The sequence below is a fragment of the Grampus griseus genome (genome assembly GCF_964374135.1).
Source record: "Grampus griseus genome assembly, chromosome: 17".
NCBI classification, from domain to species: Eukaryota; Metazoa; Chordata; class Mammalia; order Artiodactyla; family Delphinidae; genus Grampus; species Grampus griseus.
The window spans coordinates 73696964-73712007 of record NC_139011.1 but is presented as its reverse complement, the minus strand read 5'-3'; the positions used below and the strand labels follow the sequence as shown (position 1 = coordinate 73712007).

Below are 15044 nucleotides of genomic sequence, written 5' to 3'. Positions count from 1 at the left end.
ATATATATATATATATATATATATAAAATCTTTGGAGAAATGTCTATTCAAATCTTTTGAACAACTCTGAACTCTTTTGAGGGAGTTGTCTTTTTTATTGAACTTTAAGAATTCCAGATAAAAGTTTCTCATCAGATAATACAATTTGCAAATATTTCCCCTAGTCTTTTCCTAATGGTGTTTAATTTTAAGAAGCCCACCCATTTTCTCTTTTATTGTTTGTGCTTTTGGTTCATTGTTTAACCTTAAGTCACAGAGATTTGCTCCTGTGTTTTCTTCTAAGAGTTTTATAGTTTTCACTCTTAACTTTATGTCTCTGATCCCTGTTGAGTGAATTTTTGTGTGTGATGTGAGACAGAGGTCCAGCTCCCTCCTTTTGCCTGTAGATATCCAGTTACTTCAGCTACTTCCGTTGTCCCAGCTACTCCAGTCTTGAAAGGCTCTCCTCCTCTGGGCTCTGTGACCCAACACCTTCTCGCTCACATCTTTCAGCCTCTTTTCAGGTTCTTTCCTCCATCCTCACAGGCACCTCAGATTCAGTAGGTACCAAAGCAGATTAATCATCCCTGTCCCTCCACCCTCTGTTTGCACGCGTATGCATGTACACACACACACACGCCCCTGTTTTTTCACCTGAGCCACACCGTTCAGATGCCAGGGTTGGGTGCTGAGGTTTTCCTGGCTTCCTCGTCCTTCAGGCTTCACATCCACTCAGATTCCAACTCCTTTAATTTTACCTCTTAAAGACTGCCTTCTAGACTGTATCCTTTTCTTCATTTCTGCCGGTCTTCACTGTTCCTCCCTAAACTATGGCCGCAGCCTGTCCTCTTTGTTCTGCCCTCCCTGCTCCAGGACACCGCTGTGGTCCCTCTGGCAGGTGACTTTGGATATGGTCGCATACCTCTTGAGATTATTCCCATCTTCAAAGAGTTCCCCACTACCTCAGGATGGAGTTCAGACTCTGTTAACAGGACATGCAAGGCCCTGCTTGACCCGGCTTCTGCCTCCTCACCAGCTTGACCTTGGGCTACACTCCCCTGACCGCCCAAATCCCCAGCCGTATGACGTGATCACCTTTCTTCTCTGTGCCTTTGCACATGCCCCGCCCTGAACGTTTCCACATGCTTTCCTGTTCTGTGGGCTTTTAACACTCTGGTCCAGGCACCGTATTCTGGAGGGCCTGTTCTCTCCTCCCAGCAGTGCCCTCCCTGTACCCTCACCCAACCTGAGCCTGGTTAGGGCTCCTCTCTGTATATCGACTACACCTGTACGTACCTTTGTTGCCTGTCATTTACTATGCTGTGCTGTCATCTTTTATTTTATCATCTTTTATCAACCCCTGGACAGTGAGCTGCCTGAGGGACAGTCCTTCATCCCAGTCCCATGGGCCACAGCCTCTGGCTCACGGTAGAAGGATGGGTCCATGTTCGAGTGAATGAATATGTGAAAACTGCTTTGCATTTTGCCACTGAGAAAAGCATCTCAAAGTAATGCATGCGTTTTTCCCTTTTAGGCCAGTTTTGTTGCATCTGGAAACAGGACAGATATTTCCTTGGATGATCCAAATTTCTGGCAAAAGTGGGCTAAGAAGGCGGAATTGGATATCGATGCCTTAAATGGGAGGGTGAGTGAGAGGCCCCTTCACAGTCTGCCTGATCTCCCCCAGGGGTTGCTTTTTCAGAAGTTTCCAATGTATCTGCTGTCTTTCAGAACAACCTGGTTATTGACACTCCAAGAGTGAGGAAGCAAACCAGGCTGTACAGTGCAGTGAAGGAGGATGAGCTGATGGAATTTTCAGACCTGGAGAGCGATTCTGAAGAGAAGCCCAGCACGAAGCCACGGCGGCCGCAGGACAGGTCCCAGGGCTATGCCAGGAGCGAGTGCTTCCGAGTAGAGAAGAACCTGCTTGTCTACGGGTGAGTCAGGCTCATGTGAGAGATGGACTTTCATTCGAAAAATAGTTAGAATTCCAGGTGGCGGAGGAAAACCCTATTTGTGTTTGGATTTCTGTGACTCCCCGTAGCAAATGCCTTTGACGCAACCCGGGCAGGCCTGGGGCCTCTTGGTTAAAGAGCTGAAAGCCGTGCAGATCCTCACGGATTCGAAGGGGGTTTGCCCCTTAAGGAATTGTGTCACATCCACATTGACTTGCTAATCATTAATAACTCAGAGCAAAGTCTCAGAATAACAACCTCTTTTCCTAGTGTACCTTCACATAAAGTTTACCACTATGGTAATCTTTCATTATTTTTCCATTATAAAAACTTGTTAAAGGCAATCGTCTCAACTTGTATAGCTCTTCCAAGTCATCTGCAACATAAATGGCGGTCATTTCAACTCTCTGAATGGGTCGTGTTTCTCCTCCTGGACCACAAGATCCACATCTGACCCATGTCTGACCCTGTGGCGCCCACACAGGGCTCTGAAAGGCAGATGCTCGGCGTGCATCTGGATTCGTAAATACGCCTGCTCTGGCACGTGGCGGGACTGCCGGCGAATGCCGCTCAAGTGAAAAAGCTGCCGCCAAAACGGTATTTCTATAGATCTGGCGACATCTGCTCTGTGATTTTTTTTCTTCCGATGGCTCATCATTAGTTTCAGAAGAAACACAAACATCCTGCCAACGTGGCAGACAGGGCTCCTACCTGGCCCTTGTCTGTCTCGTGGGTCCTTTCCGCGGGCACCCCGGGCTGCTGTTGGGACAGAGACTTCTTCTCCTGCCGTGTGCGCTGCTCCCTCTGTTTCCACATGCAGCCCTGCCCGCCCACCATCTCCTGCCCTTGACCTCTGAGCAGGCATCACCTCAGCACCTGCCCCAGAGGGTCTCCCTGCACTTGCTGTCACACTCGGCATGTCAGGTGATAGCCTCTCCTGCTGGAGCCCTGGTGAAGGGCTCCGCGAGGACCAGGGCTCCCTCTTCGTGTCCTCGGGGCAGAGTGCGGGGCCCGTAGGCACGGTGAGCGCTGGGTCAGTGGCTGCTTATGCAGTAAAGGAGGTTCCGCTGCAGCCGGTCCTGTGTCTCGGCAGCTGGGTCACCTCTCATCGTCATCTCTGCAAGCCGGGCATTCTTTCCTGGCCACCCCTAGCTACCGAGCCCTTTGCTGCTTCCCCTGCTTCCATGTTTCACCCTAATGATGAAAGTTGAGAATGTTGCTGCTCACTTTAGAGACGGAACATGAATAACTGCTGAAGCTGAGCAGTATGCTCAGGACATCTGTCTTTCAGTAATGCCCTTCCCGCCTCCCATGGGCATCAGGTGTGTTGGACACCTACCACCTGCAGGGCACTGCTAGGACAGGGCCGTGAGCAGGTGGTTACGGCGCCCCCCCCCCCACCCCGGGGGCAGGTGGGCAGGCAGGTGAACCAGCAGAAAGGGCAGTAAACTGGTAAAGCTGCACAGGTGCTCACATGCCAGTGGGGCAGAGGCACGTCCTCTCTAAGATGCAGCTTGGGGCTGTCTGCCCACTGTGGGGGGTGGGGAATCAAAGGAGGTGCGTGAATGGATATCATGAATTAGCTGGGGTAAGAGGGAGGGTGGGACGTCGTCGGGCAGGGAGGAGGAGACAGTTCCCAGCAGAAAGAGCCGTGTGTCCGAAGGCGATTTGAGGAACTGGGGAAACTTCTCTGAAGCTGGGAGGACCAGGCGGGGCAGAGGCGGGGCCGCGGGGCGAACTGTGCCCCTCGCGTGGAGGCTGGTTCCTGCCCTGAGCGCCTGGAACCCGGGGAGGGCACGCTCACGCAGCGTCAGCCTGTGCACTGCACGCGTAGGTCTGTCCACGGTCCTCTCTCCCCCCGTTTCACACAAGGACCTAGGAGCGCTCTTATACTTGGTACCTAGCACCCCTGTCTCAAAGGGAGACCTTTCATGGCCTCTCATTAATTATCAGGGCGTCCCTTGGAGGTGAATAGATGCAGCTGCACCTTTAGCTGCGTGCATCCCTGATTTGGGGGTAGTCATTCCCGTCACCTTCCGTCTCAAACGGTGGGTCAGCTTTGGAAAGTACGAACCATGCCCACGTGAAGTGGAGCGGGGGGTTTCCAGGTCTCAGCTGGGAAGGGCTGTGTCAGCCCCTGCCCGGCGGCGCAGTGAACATGCGGCCGGGTGGTAACGGCACCCTGGATTGCCTCACGATAACCTGATGTCATATGTCGCTAGTTTTGACCCAGGCTCTCCTAACACTGCCACCTGACCATGAAACCAAAGCCGCACGTCTAAACCCAGAGGCACCGTCTGCATGTGAATGTTTGCTTTGCAGCTGGGGGCGCTGGACAGACATCCTTTCCCATGGCCGCTACAAGCGTCCGCTCAGCGAGCAGGACGTGGAAACCATCTGCAGGACTATCCTCGTGTACTGCCTCAACCACTACCGGGGGGACGAGAACATCAAGAGCTTCATCTGGGATCTGATCACGCCCACGGCCGATGGCCAGACGCGAGCCCTGGTCAACCATTCCGGTGGGTCGGCGTCGCGCCTTGTGCGGTGGGGTCCCAGGGAGCTGTCGGGGACGCTCGAGACGTGTCCCAGACCCCGTGTGTCCCTGCCTTGCACGGAGATTCCTGACCCTGACGCCATAACCGGGGTCGTAGAGAGCTTCTGTTGCTATGGTTATCATGACTACTCTGCTTGTAGGTTTATCAGCCCCGGTGCCCAGGGGGCGGAAGGGCAAAAAGGTGAAAGCCCAGAGCTCGCATCCAGTGGTGCAGGATGCTGACTGGCTGGCCGGCTGCAACCCAGATGCCCTGTTCCAGGAGGACAGCTACAAGAAGCACCTGAAGCACCACTGCAACAAGTACGTCAGGGAGGGCGGTCGTGGGGAGCTGGCGACCCTGCTTCTTAAACATGCATGTGTTTAAGTAGATGTATATACTAGATATATATCAATGAGGCTATTATATCATATTTACTGTGTTGGTACAACCTTACTGTTTTTCTTGAAACATGATGCCAAGTCACGTGGCAGCCTGCCTTCAGGCAACTGAGTTTTTTTTTGTTTTTTTGGGTGGTAAAAGATGCATGACACAGTTTTACTATTTTAACTATTTGCAAGTGAACAACTCACTGGGAATGATCATACTCAGATTGCTGTGTCCTCATCACCACTGTCTGTACCCAAAATCTTTTTGTTGACCTTAATACAAACTCTGTACCTATTAAATGATTTCTCCCCCCTGAAGCCCCTGGCAACCACACCATTCTACCTTCTGTCTCTGTGAATTTGCCTATTCTAGGTACCTCATAAGTGGAATCGTATAATATTTGCCTTGCCGTATCTGGTTTATTTTACTTAGCCCAGTGTTTTCAGGGTTCATCCGTGTTGTAGCTTGTACCAGATTTTCGTTCCTTTTTATGGCTGAGCCGTATTCCGTTGTACGTATAGACCACATTTGTTCATCCACCCATCCATCCATCAGTGGGCACTTGGGTTGGCTGATACCTTTTGACTGTTGTGAATGATGCTGCTGTGGACGTTGTGGATAACTGAGTTTTCACCGACGTGTATTAGAGGATTATGGTTAACTTCATATGATCCCGCCTTCAACTGACTGCTTTTAGTCGAGCAACGGCGGAGCTCACATGGTATTTTTTGCTTCATGATGCCTCAGTTACTGGGTCCTTTCTTCTTACCTCTGAGCTTAGAATCACATTTCTTATCTTTACTTCCAGAACCTGATTATATATAATTGAAGGATACTAGGTCTGAATTCCTTTCCTCGCTTGGAGCTCTGTGAGCTGCCGACACATTACACCAGCGTCCACATGTGTTGATTCCTTCCGTCCCCTGAGCGTGCATGTGCGGTATCCGGGCTCAGGCAGCGCTACCGCCGCACAGCTCTCCCCTTCCTGGCTTTGGGCGACCTGGGGCAAGCTCCTTGACCTCTCAAAGACCCACTTTCTGTATTCGTCAAATAGAGCTTAAATAAATGTCTATCTCTCTTAGACATCGTAGCAGCAAAAGTCTGAGCACCTAATACTGGCAGCACGCCAAGCGCTTCCTAGGGATTATGTGTTTTGAGTTGTCTAAGATAAGTCGTGCTCTTTCATCCCCATTTACCTGGCAAGGAGACCAAGTTTCGGGTGCTTAAGGTCCCTCGGCTAGTTAAGGGGCAGCGAGCACCTTTGCTTCCGAGCAGCCCTGCCCATCTCGGAACCCTGCCTCCCCTCAGGGTTGTCGAAAACCTCAGTGAAATAATTCCTGGAGAACATCTGCTACTCCTGGGTCGCACTGACTTGTGGTTCTCGTCCCTTTTTAAATGCAGTGGTGCCTTCAGGGACTCGCTTTGATCATCATTGCTGGATTTTGACCGACAAAATTTTTCCCTTCTGAGTCTTCAAAACCATTACCTCAAACCCTTTTGGCACCTCAGAAACTGCTGTTACTGCCATAGCATAATGGTTCTCCCTAAAGTCCTGCCCTGCCTAGAGCTATTAGAAAACTTCTGTTTCTTTGTGGTTTATGTGAACTTGAGGTCCATAACCTTCCGAACTCTGGATTCAGACAAACTGTAAGTGAAGGGGTTTAGTGTGGGAACAACGGCTCCTCTTCCCGGACCCCAGTGTCATGGTGGCGGATTTTAATTCCCCACTTTGATGTCAGTAACAGACTTCTGCAGGGTACGCGGCCCAGTTAGTACGTGAGATGTAACTAGTGTTCTTCACATCTTCCCCTGGGTCTCAGGAGAAGAATCGGCAGTGCCTCTTCCATCTCCTCTCTGGGATGAGCAGTCAGAGAGAAAATGAGACCCAAATTGAGGGACCTCCTGGAAAACAGCTGGCCAGTCCTCTTCAAAAGTTTCAAGAGACAGGGCTTCCCTGCTGGCGCAGTGGTTGAGAGTCCGCCTGCCGATGCAGGGCACACGGGTTCATGCCCCGGTCCGGGAAGATCCCACATGCCGTGGAGCGGCTGGGCCCGTGAACCATGGCCGCTGAGCCTGTGCATCTGGAGCCTGTGCTCCGCAACGGGAGAGGCCACAGCAGTGAGAGGCCCGCGTACCGCAAAAAAAAAAAAAAAAGTTTCAAGAGACAAAGACAGGATCTGTCTCAAGTTGAAGGAGACGAAAAGGGGGTAGGACAGTTCAGTGCACACGTGCTCCCGGCCTTGATGCTGGTCCAGAAAACGGGCACCAGTGGGATAGCCGCTGAAATGAGAATGAGGTCTGGGGACTTGTTAGGAGTCCTGTCTGTCTGACTCACCACGTGCAAGCTCCTTAGGGTCAGAGGCCACCTCCCATCACCCCGTTATCCTGCCAGGCCACTCAGCTTGCCAGTGCATTGGTTTGAATTTTTTCCTCTAGAAGAAAGGTGACATTCACAGTTCATTCGTAAAAGTCTCCACAAAACCAAAATTCCTCACGAGGTAGAAAACTTTGTCTTCTACCGAAGGGAGAGAAACCGTCAGGATCACTGCTGCCGCACCGAGTTTTGGTGAATAAAAGAGGATCCAGCTAAAGGTGGAGGGCGTCCCCTTGCCAGGCATCCTCTGTAAGGAGACGTGGTGTGCAGTTCCTTCTTGTGCAGCCATGGGGCCTGCACTGTCACTTCTCTTCTGCTGGTTCAGTACGGCACAGCCAATGTTTAATCTTATCAAAAGAAAGAAATCTTAAAAAATAAAAACGAATTATCCAGAAAGGCCGCTTACTTTGGAGTGCATTCAGGTATTTACAGCCTCACGCTTTGCCCGCTGAGAACCCAGGTTGGCCAGGAGCAGCCTGTTGGAGAGGAAGGCGGGTCACGGGGTATCTGTGTGTGATTGGGAGTGGCCTGTCGTGGTGAAGCTGCCCCTAGTTGTCATTTTGATATTTTCAATGACAAGTGCCACGTCCCTAGAGACATTAAGAAGTGATGGAGTCAGAAGGCCTAATTCTGAGTGGTCCATGCTCAAGGTGACCCTGTGACCTTGGATATGTCACTTGTCCTCTGTTGGCCTCAGTTTTCATGTTTGTGAAAATGGAAATTGTGACTTGCTCCACTTTGTCATAGAGTTATTGTAAGGATCAAATGAGCTAGTGTTAGTGTGATACATGGGTTGTAAAGTGTTCTGCAAGTGTATGATGGGATTATCCAGCTAGGGGAGTAGCACTTGGTGTTATCTACTCATGGCCAAGGAGGTAGTCTTCAGATATGAGTCCTGAGTGCACAGTGGGGCTGTCCAGCAGGAGATGCTAGACTTGGAGTAGACAGGCCTTGGGGACTTACCAGGGGGGCATTATTGAAAGAATTAGGTGTACGCCATTGAGGAAATCCAAGTGAGATCAAAAATCTGGTTCCTAGAATTCCATGAGTTTTTAAAAACTGATTCCTTGAAGATGACTAGAAACTTCAGTGAACTGGACACATTTTAATCTCCTTTGTGATGTTTTATTATTACTTGTTAAGCTATAACTTAGGCTTCCAGGTAATATAAGCTAGAAGGAATAAAAACCGGTTACTGTTCCTTAAGGGGGAAACGTAAGGATCCACTGCCACCACCATCTTCCTTTCTCGGAAGCAAAGTTGTATAATCTGAAAAACCTGACGTTCCATATTGAGGGTTTATGGTAAGGTAGTAAAACCAGATTTTATATCTCGTTTATTCCTACAACTTCTGATGTGCTTCCAAAAATGGTATTAAGGCAGCAGCTGAGGAAGTTTTACGAGATAATGAAGCAGAACAGTTACTGAAAGCCATCTGCTCCGTTGTTTACAAACTCGCTTCGATACTTCAGAGGCAGCGGTGGGCTACGTGTCTAAACTTCACAAGCTGCACTAGGTAGACTCCACGAAGTGTGCCCGGGCCGGGCTGAGCTCTGGCCCTCTCTGTGCAGGGGGAGCGGTTGCCAGGCAGGCCTGCTGGAAGCTAGCAGAAAGCACCACACAGAGGTGATTATGTGCCACCATCTGTCACGCTTCAAGCCTACCATACAGCATGGCTAATCAGCCTTGGCAGGATGATGGATGAACAGCAGCAGCTGCCAGGAGCCGCTGTTGGCAAACAGTCCCGAAGTTAAGAACTTCTCCCCCCCGCCCCCGCCCCCATCTTCCTCTCCAGGGTCCTGCTGCGTGTCCGCATGCTGTACTACCTGAGACAAGAAGTGATAGGAGACCAGGCGGAGAAGATCCTAGAGGGCGCCGACTCAAGGTTGGTGTGAGCCCACGTTCGCCCCGTTCCCCTCGGCGATGAGCCGGGCGGTCAGAACAGAGCGCGGGGCGCGCCTCGAACCTCCGTCAGCCGTCAGTGGCGCCTCTCCCTTTTTGCATCTCAAGAGCAGTTGTTTGCCCTACCAGCCTGGGGACGTGATGAGAATCGGGAAAAGCCTGTTCGTATGTATGTGTGGATGTACGAAAAGGTGTGAACTAAACGACCGGTGTTCCGAGCTGACCTTTAAAAAATGGGGCCCTGCGTGGTAAAGTTCACCTCTGGTCCTGCTAGGACGTACGTGGCCGACTTCTGCCCTTTCTTTTAACCTTTGCTCACGCCGCCCCCAGCCCCACCTCACGATGCTCAGGTGCTTGTGGGAAGGGGGCGCGGGTTGCGTTCGTCCCTTGGCGTTCTTTTTTAATACTGGGATTTGTTTTAAATATCACGTAAACGGTTGTCTTTGTAGTGAAGCTGATGTGTGGATACCTGAGCCTTTCCACGCGGAAGTCCCCACAGATTGGTGGGATAAGGAAGCTGATAAGTCCCTCCTGATTGGAGTGTTCAAGCACGGTAAGGGGCGTCTCTGTTGGACCACATCTTGACCGTGTGGCTTTGTCTTTATTTAGAGCTCTTTGCATTCTCTTTCCAAAGTCATAATATTAATGAGGATAGTTCCAGAGGACTCTTGGCGTCTACCATTTCCTGTACTAAAAATCTAATATGAACTGTAAATATCAGATGCTGTTTTTGAATGTTTGTTGAGTATTTGAGAAGAAAACATTTCTTTCTTGGCTGTAAATAAAACCCAAGCCATATTTGTTTTAATAATAGCCAAGTTGTCCTATAGCTGTCCCTAAACTTTGCTTCCAGCCTGGCTCCCCTTGCGGGCTCTGCCAGCCCGTGTCAAAGTGGACGGTGGGCTTAACCTCTGCTATTAATCTGTACAAGTGCCTCCTGGGCTTTGTTCCAAGCAATATTTCACAAATGTCAGTGCCGAGAACTCGTGGCTCCCCTGAGTGGGATGCAGCCTTGTTAACTTTGAAAGGCTGGGGATGCAGAACTGGCATGATATATACAGTGAACGATTCCTGATTATAATCCCGAGTCTCTGGAGGTCGTGGAGGTATTCTCAGCAGCCCAGCCTGACTAAAGGGGAGAATGATGGCTTATAAAACCTTTCATGATTACAGTTTGGCTTGCGGCTCTAGAGCAGTTAGGAGCGGGGTGTGGTGGTACACATCCTAATTGAATTGTGCTGTTCTGCCTCTGTACCACAGCCGTGTTCTGTGAGCTCAGCCTAAAAATCATCTTCCCGCAGTGCACTGCTGGGATCTGCCATCTTCCATCTAGTCAACTTGGGCAGTCAGAAAGCAAATTGCAGTCTGAAAACCATAGAGGGAACAGTGTCATCTTACTGACACGCATCATCCTAAACCTAATAAGACAGGTTCGCTGGCCTGACGTAGACAGGGATGTTTCAGCCGGCGGTGCACGTTCCTGCAGGACTGAAGCCGTTCCCGGGGAAGGTGGGGTGGACCCCTGCAGAGGTCACAGAAGAACGTTACGAAGCCTTTTAATGCCAAGCAAAATGAGATCCTGGGGACGGTCGGGTCAGACACCTTCCCAGGCACCTTGCAGTTATTCTGAACCCGTTTTTCCGTTAGTATTTGCAGTCGTTCTGATAACATTCCTGAAATGTAACCTGGCCCCCTCCTCCCCCTCCAAATCTGCCCGGGGATAAGCGTTCCGTAGAACAGGCTACTGCAGCCTGGTTCGTTTAAAGCCAACATACAATGATCATCTCAGTCGAGAGCCACGGGTGGGGTGGCCGTGCTCGTGATTCTGTGAGTGACGGGCCTTCGTTGTTTCCGTGTGTGTCCTCTGTGGGCCGGTGGGACGGCACAGGGTACGAGAAGTACAATTCCATGCGAGCTGACCCCGCGCTGTGCTTCCTGGAACGAGTTGGTATGCCCGATGCCAAGGCCATCGCTGCCGAGCAGAGAGGAACAGACATGCTAGCAGATGGCGGTGATGGGTAAGAAGGACATTTTAAAATTTTAATAAACTTTATGTCAGTGTCACATCTACTGGCAGGGTTCAGTTCTTACACGGCACTGTGCATTACATTGCATCTGATTTGGACTTAAGTGATGTTTACCAGTGTAGTCTGTTTATATATCATAATGACTATTTAAACACAATATATGATCTAGATAATCTGCAACTTGTCTTGTCTTTTCCAAATGATGACAACCCCCCGCCCCCCAACGCGCGCGCGCGCACACACACACACACACACACACACACACACACACACACACACACACACACACACACACACACACACACACACACACACACACACACACACACACACACACACACACACACACCCCCTACCCCTCATGGCTGCACGCTTTGAATACCGACAGAGTCGCTTTGGATGTCAGACGCAGAATTCAAAGTAGCATCAGGCGGGTTGTTACTCTTTCCCAGGCTCCCTTCAGTCTCTTGCTAACCAGTGTGATTTAAACATTTTTATAAATTTTATATAGGGGAGAATTTGATAGAGAAGATGAAGACCCAGAATATAAACCAACCAGAACGCCGTTCAAGGATGAAATAGATGTAAGAACTTGAGTACATTGACTTTTACGGCACCAGTAAAATATTGTATGCTCATATAAGACTTGTTAAACTTTATAGATAACGGCCTTTTCTTTAAAAGATAAAAGCAAAATAAAACCCCAAATTAAAATAATTTCTCTTTCTCGCTTTGCTTTTGAGGAATTTGCAAATTCTCCTCCAGAAGATAAGGAAGAACCCATGGAAATACGCGGCCCAGGTAGGACTCCCTGAAAGCTGGGGCGAGCAGGGCTGAAGAGTGGGGTGCAGGCCTTGCCTTGCGGCTGGACTGCTGCCGCTTCACCACGGCGGCGTCTTCAAGTGCCGCTCCATCTACGCTGACTCACCTCTTTTGTGAAGAATTCTAATGCCTGTTTATTCTCGGTTTTTCATTCTGTTGAATTGCTTTGATAAAATAACTATTTTTTGGATTAAGATAATTTACATATTTATGTTTCAAATCAGGTGGTGAAAACTTTTAAGCATCTTTAGAAACACAGCTCTTAAAAACAGGGCATTTGTTAAGTATCTGCCCGCTTATTGAGACACTACTACCCTTTTTTCCTAATGTAAGATCATTGGCTAACAATCATGTGATTGTTTTTTACGTTCAAGATTATCACATTACAGGAGAGCACCCTTATCACGTAGTCTGTGGCACAAAGTATGTTTCTTTATGGAGGATTGACGTATGACCTTGGTTTTTCCCCCCTAAGGAGCTGAGAAAGAAATGGTTTACAAGTTCCACACTAACATCACAACTTACTTATATTTTAAAAGCGAGAGCACTACGATGCCCTTCCCGTGCTGCCATTTGACTGTTAGCGAGTCATCTCGTTTTGCTGGGAAACCTCTGTGTATGGCGAGGTTATGGCTGCGCATTCAGACATCTTCTCTTCGATTCCCCAGGCAAGCACAGCGAGGGCAGCGCTGAGTTAGGCCAGCTGTACTGGCCCAATACCTCGACCCTGACCACCCGTCTGCGCAGGCTCATTACCGCCTATCAGCGCAGCTATAAAAGGCAGCAGATGAGGCAGGAGGCCCTGATGAAGACCGACCGGCGGAGACGGCGGCCCCGGGAGGAAGTGCGGGCCCTGGAAGCTGAAAGGGAGGCTATAATATCGGAGAAACGGCAGAAGTGAGTTTCCGAGGGTTTACCAGCGCCTGGTACCTTGCCCTCTCCTCTGTTCTTCTGCACCCGCGGGAGGCAGACATCGCAGGCAAGATAACCGCCGTCAAAGCGCCCCCCCCCCCCGCCCCCCGCAGAAAGAGACAAGCCCTGTGAATTAAGTTCAGGGCAAACGAGGAAAAGCAGTAATAAACGTGAAGCCTTTTTACGCAGCCCAAGTCCGGCTAACGTCTCCTTTCTGACAGGTGGACGAGACGGGAAGAGGCGGACTTTTACCGCGTGGTGTCCACGTTTGGGGTTATTTTTGACCCGGCGAAACAGCAGTTCGACTGGAACCAATTCCGAGCCTTTGCCAGGCTTGACAAGAAGTCCGATGAGAGTCTGGAGAAGTACTTCAGCTGCTTCGTGGCCATGTGCCGGCGGGTGTGTCGCGTGCCCGCCAAGCCAGATGGCGGTAGGTTCGCCGGGCACGGAACAGCGGGGCGTGGGAGGGGCGGGCGCCCTCGGGTGACACGCGCTCCCCCTGCCGCAGAGCCGCCCGACCTGCCCTCGGCGATCGAGCCCATCACGGAGGAGCGCGCCTCGCGCACCCTGTACCGCATCGAGCTGCTGCGGAAGATCCGCGAGCAGGTGCTGCGCCACCCGCAGCTGGCCGAGCGGCTCCGGCTCTGCCAGCCCAGCCTGGACCTGCCCGAGTGGTGGGAGTGCGGCAGGCACGACCGGGACCTGCTGGTGGGCGCCGCCAAGCACGGGGTCAGCCGCACGGACTACCACATCCTCAACGACCCTGAGCTCTCCTTCCTGGACGCGCACAAAACCTTCGCCCAGACCCGAGGGGCGGCCGGCGCCCCGGCCCTGAGCGCGCTGGCCCTGGGCTTTGGCCAGACGCCCGCCGCCGCCGCCACCGCCGCCCCCACCGCCGCCCCGGGCCAGGAGGAGAAGGCGGGAGGGGCGGAGGCCAAGGCCGGGGAGGCGGGGGAGGCCGAGGCAGAGGAGGAGGAGGCCGAGGGCGGCGGGAAGGACCGGAAGCAGGACCGCGAGGCCGAGGCCGAACCCGGCGCTGGGAAGAGCGATCCGAGAGGGGCGGAGGTCGGTGCGGACATGGGGCCCAAGTCCATTTCAGAAAAGGGTTCCGAGGAGGACGAAGAGGAAAAGCTGGAGGACGATGACAAGTCGGAAGAGTCTTCCCAGCCCGAAGGTAACTCCTGGCCCTTCAGGGCTCTCCTGACCCCATCCCCGCAGGTGTCTTCCTGTCATGTGACCGGTGCTCTTTTTTTTTTCCGGTCGTTTTAAAGGTAATGAGCGTACATTTCCTTCTGTGAAGGAGTAGTGTCAGGTTATGCCTAGATGTATGTTTTGCTCTGATACGATGTGTAAGCATGCTATTTCGAACGACTTAACTTCCCAGGAGGAGGGTTTTACAGACACTAACAATTTTAAAACAAATGATGCTTTATTTTTCATTCCGAAGTAAAGGGTGGGAGTAGAATCTGGGAAGAAGCAGTTCTCTTTCTAAGCCCCAGGTAGGTTGCCGTACCTGCCACGAAGGAAAAATGAAGCGCCGCGTTGTACTTTTGTGCCGGAGCTGCGGCTCGGAACTGTGGCCAACGCATTAATCCTTTTCCTGGTGGAGGAACAGAGGCTCTGCTAGGTCAGAGGCTTGGCTGTCGATTCAGCCGCCTGTGAGACTTGTTCGCAGGATGCCTGACGACTAGTGAGACGTAACGTCCCTAAGCCTCTACTTCCTCATCTGTAAAACAGGAATGACACCATCTACGTGAAAGGGCCCTTGCAAGCTTTAAGCGACAAGACTTGTAACGTGCCTGATACCATTGTAGCCGCAGTAGGTACTCGATAAAATGGAGCTCATCAGCATTCAGATATTAAATCATGTCTTTTCTACACTCCCTTTTCAGCAATATGCTGGTTGTGAGCGATGCACATTAACTCATTTCTCAGCAGGAACTGTCTCGAGAGGGAAGAATTTTGATGAAGAGAGCAATGCTTCCATGAGCACTGCTAGGGATGAGACCCGAGACGGATTCTACATGGAGGATGGAGATCCGTCCGTAGCTCAGCTCCTTCATGAAAGAACGTTTGCCTTCTCGTTTTGGCCTAAGGTCGGTGGGGTTTTGTTGTTGTTGTTGTTTTGGTGACCAAAAAAGAATAGGGT

The 15044-nt window shown here is 51.1% G+C and overlaps 1 protein-coding gene across 2 annotated transcripts in view; it reads left to right on the top strand.

Moving 5' to 3' along the window:
* Positions 1-15044, top strand: part of CHD7 (chromodomain helicase DNA binding protein 7) — a gene marked incomplete at its 5' end in the record, with an annotated part of 120498 nt that overhangs the window by 94273 nt on the left and 11181 nt on the right. The window contains 13 exons of one of the 2 annotated variants that reach the window (XM_082674395.1): positions 1514-1624; positions 1711-1916; positions 4257-4456; positions 4632-4791; positions 9028-9117; positions 9584-9687; positions 11023-11152; positions 11673-11745; positions 11905-11962; positions 12652-12880; positions 13117-13325; positions 13404-14069; positions 14831-14991. The exons of the other annotated variant lie outside the window; for it this stretch is intronic. Of the exons in view, the coding sequence (XP_082530521.1) occupies positions 1514-1624; positions 1711-1916; positions 4257-4456; positions 4632-4791; positions 9028-9117; positions 9584-9687; positions 11023-11152; positions 11673-11745; positions 11905-11962; positions 12652-12880; positions 13117-13325; positions 13404-14069; positions 14831-14991 (2397 nt within the window). The remainder of the gene's footprint in view (positions 1-1513; positions 1625-1710; positions 1917-4256; positions 4457-4631; positions 4792-9027; positions 9118-9583; positions 9688-11022; positions 11153-11672; positions 11746-11904; positions 11963-12651; positions 12881-13116; positions 13326-13403; positions 14070-14830; positions 14992-15044) is intronic. 2 annotated transcript variants of the gene reach the window in all.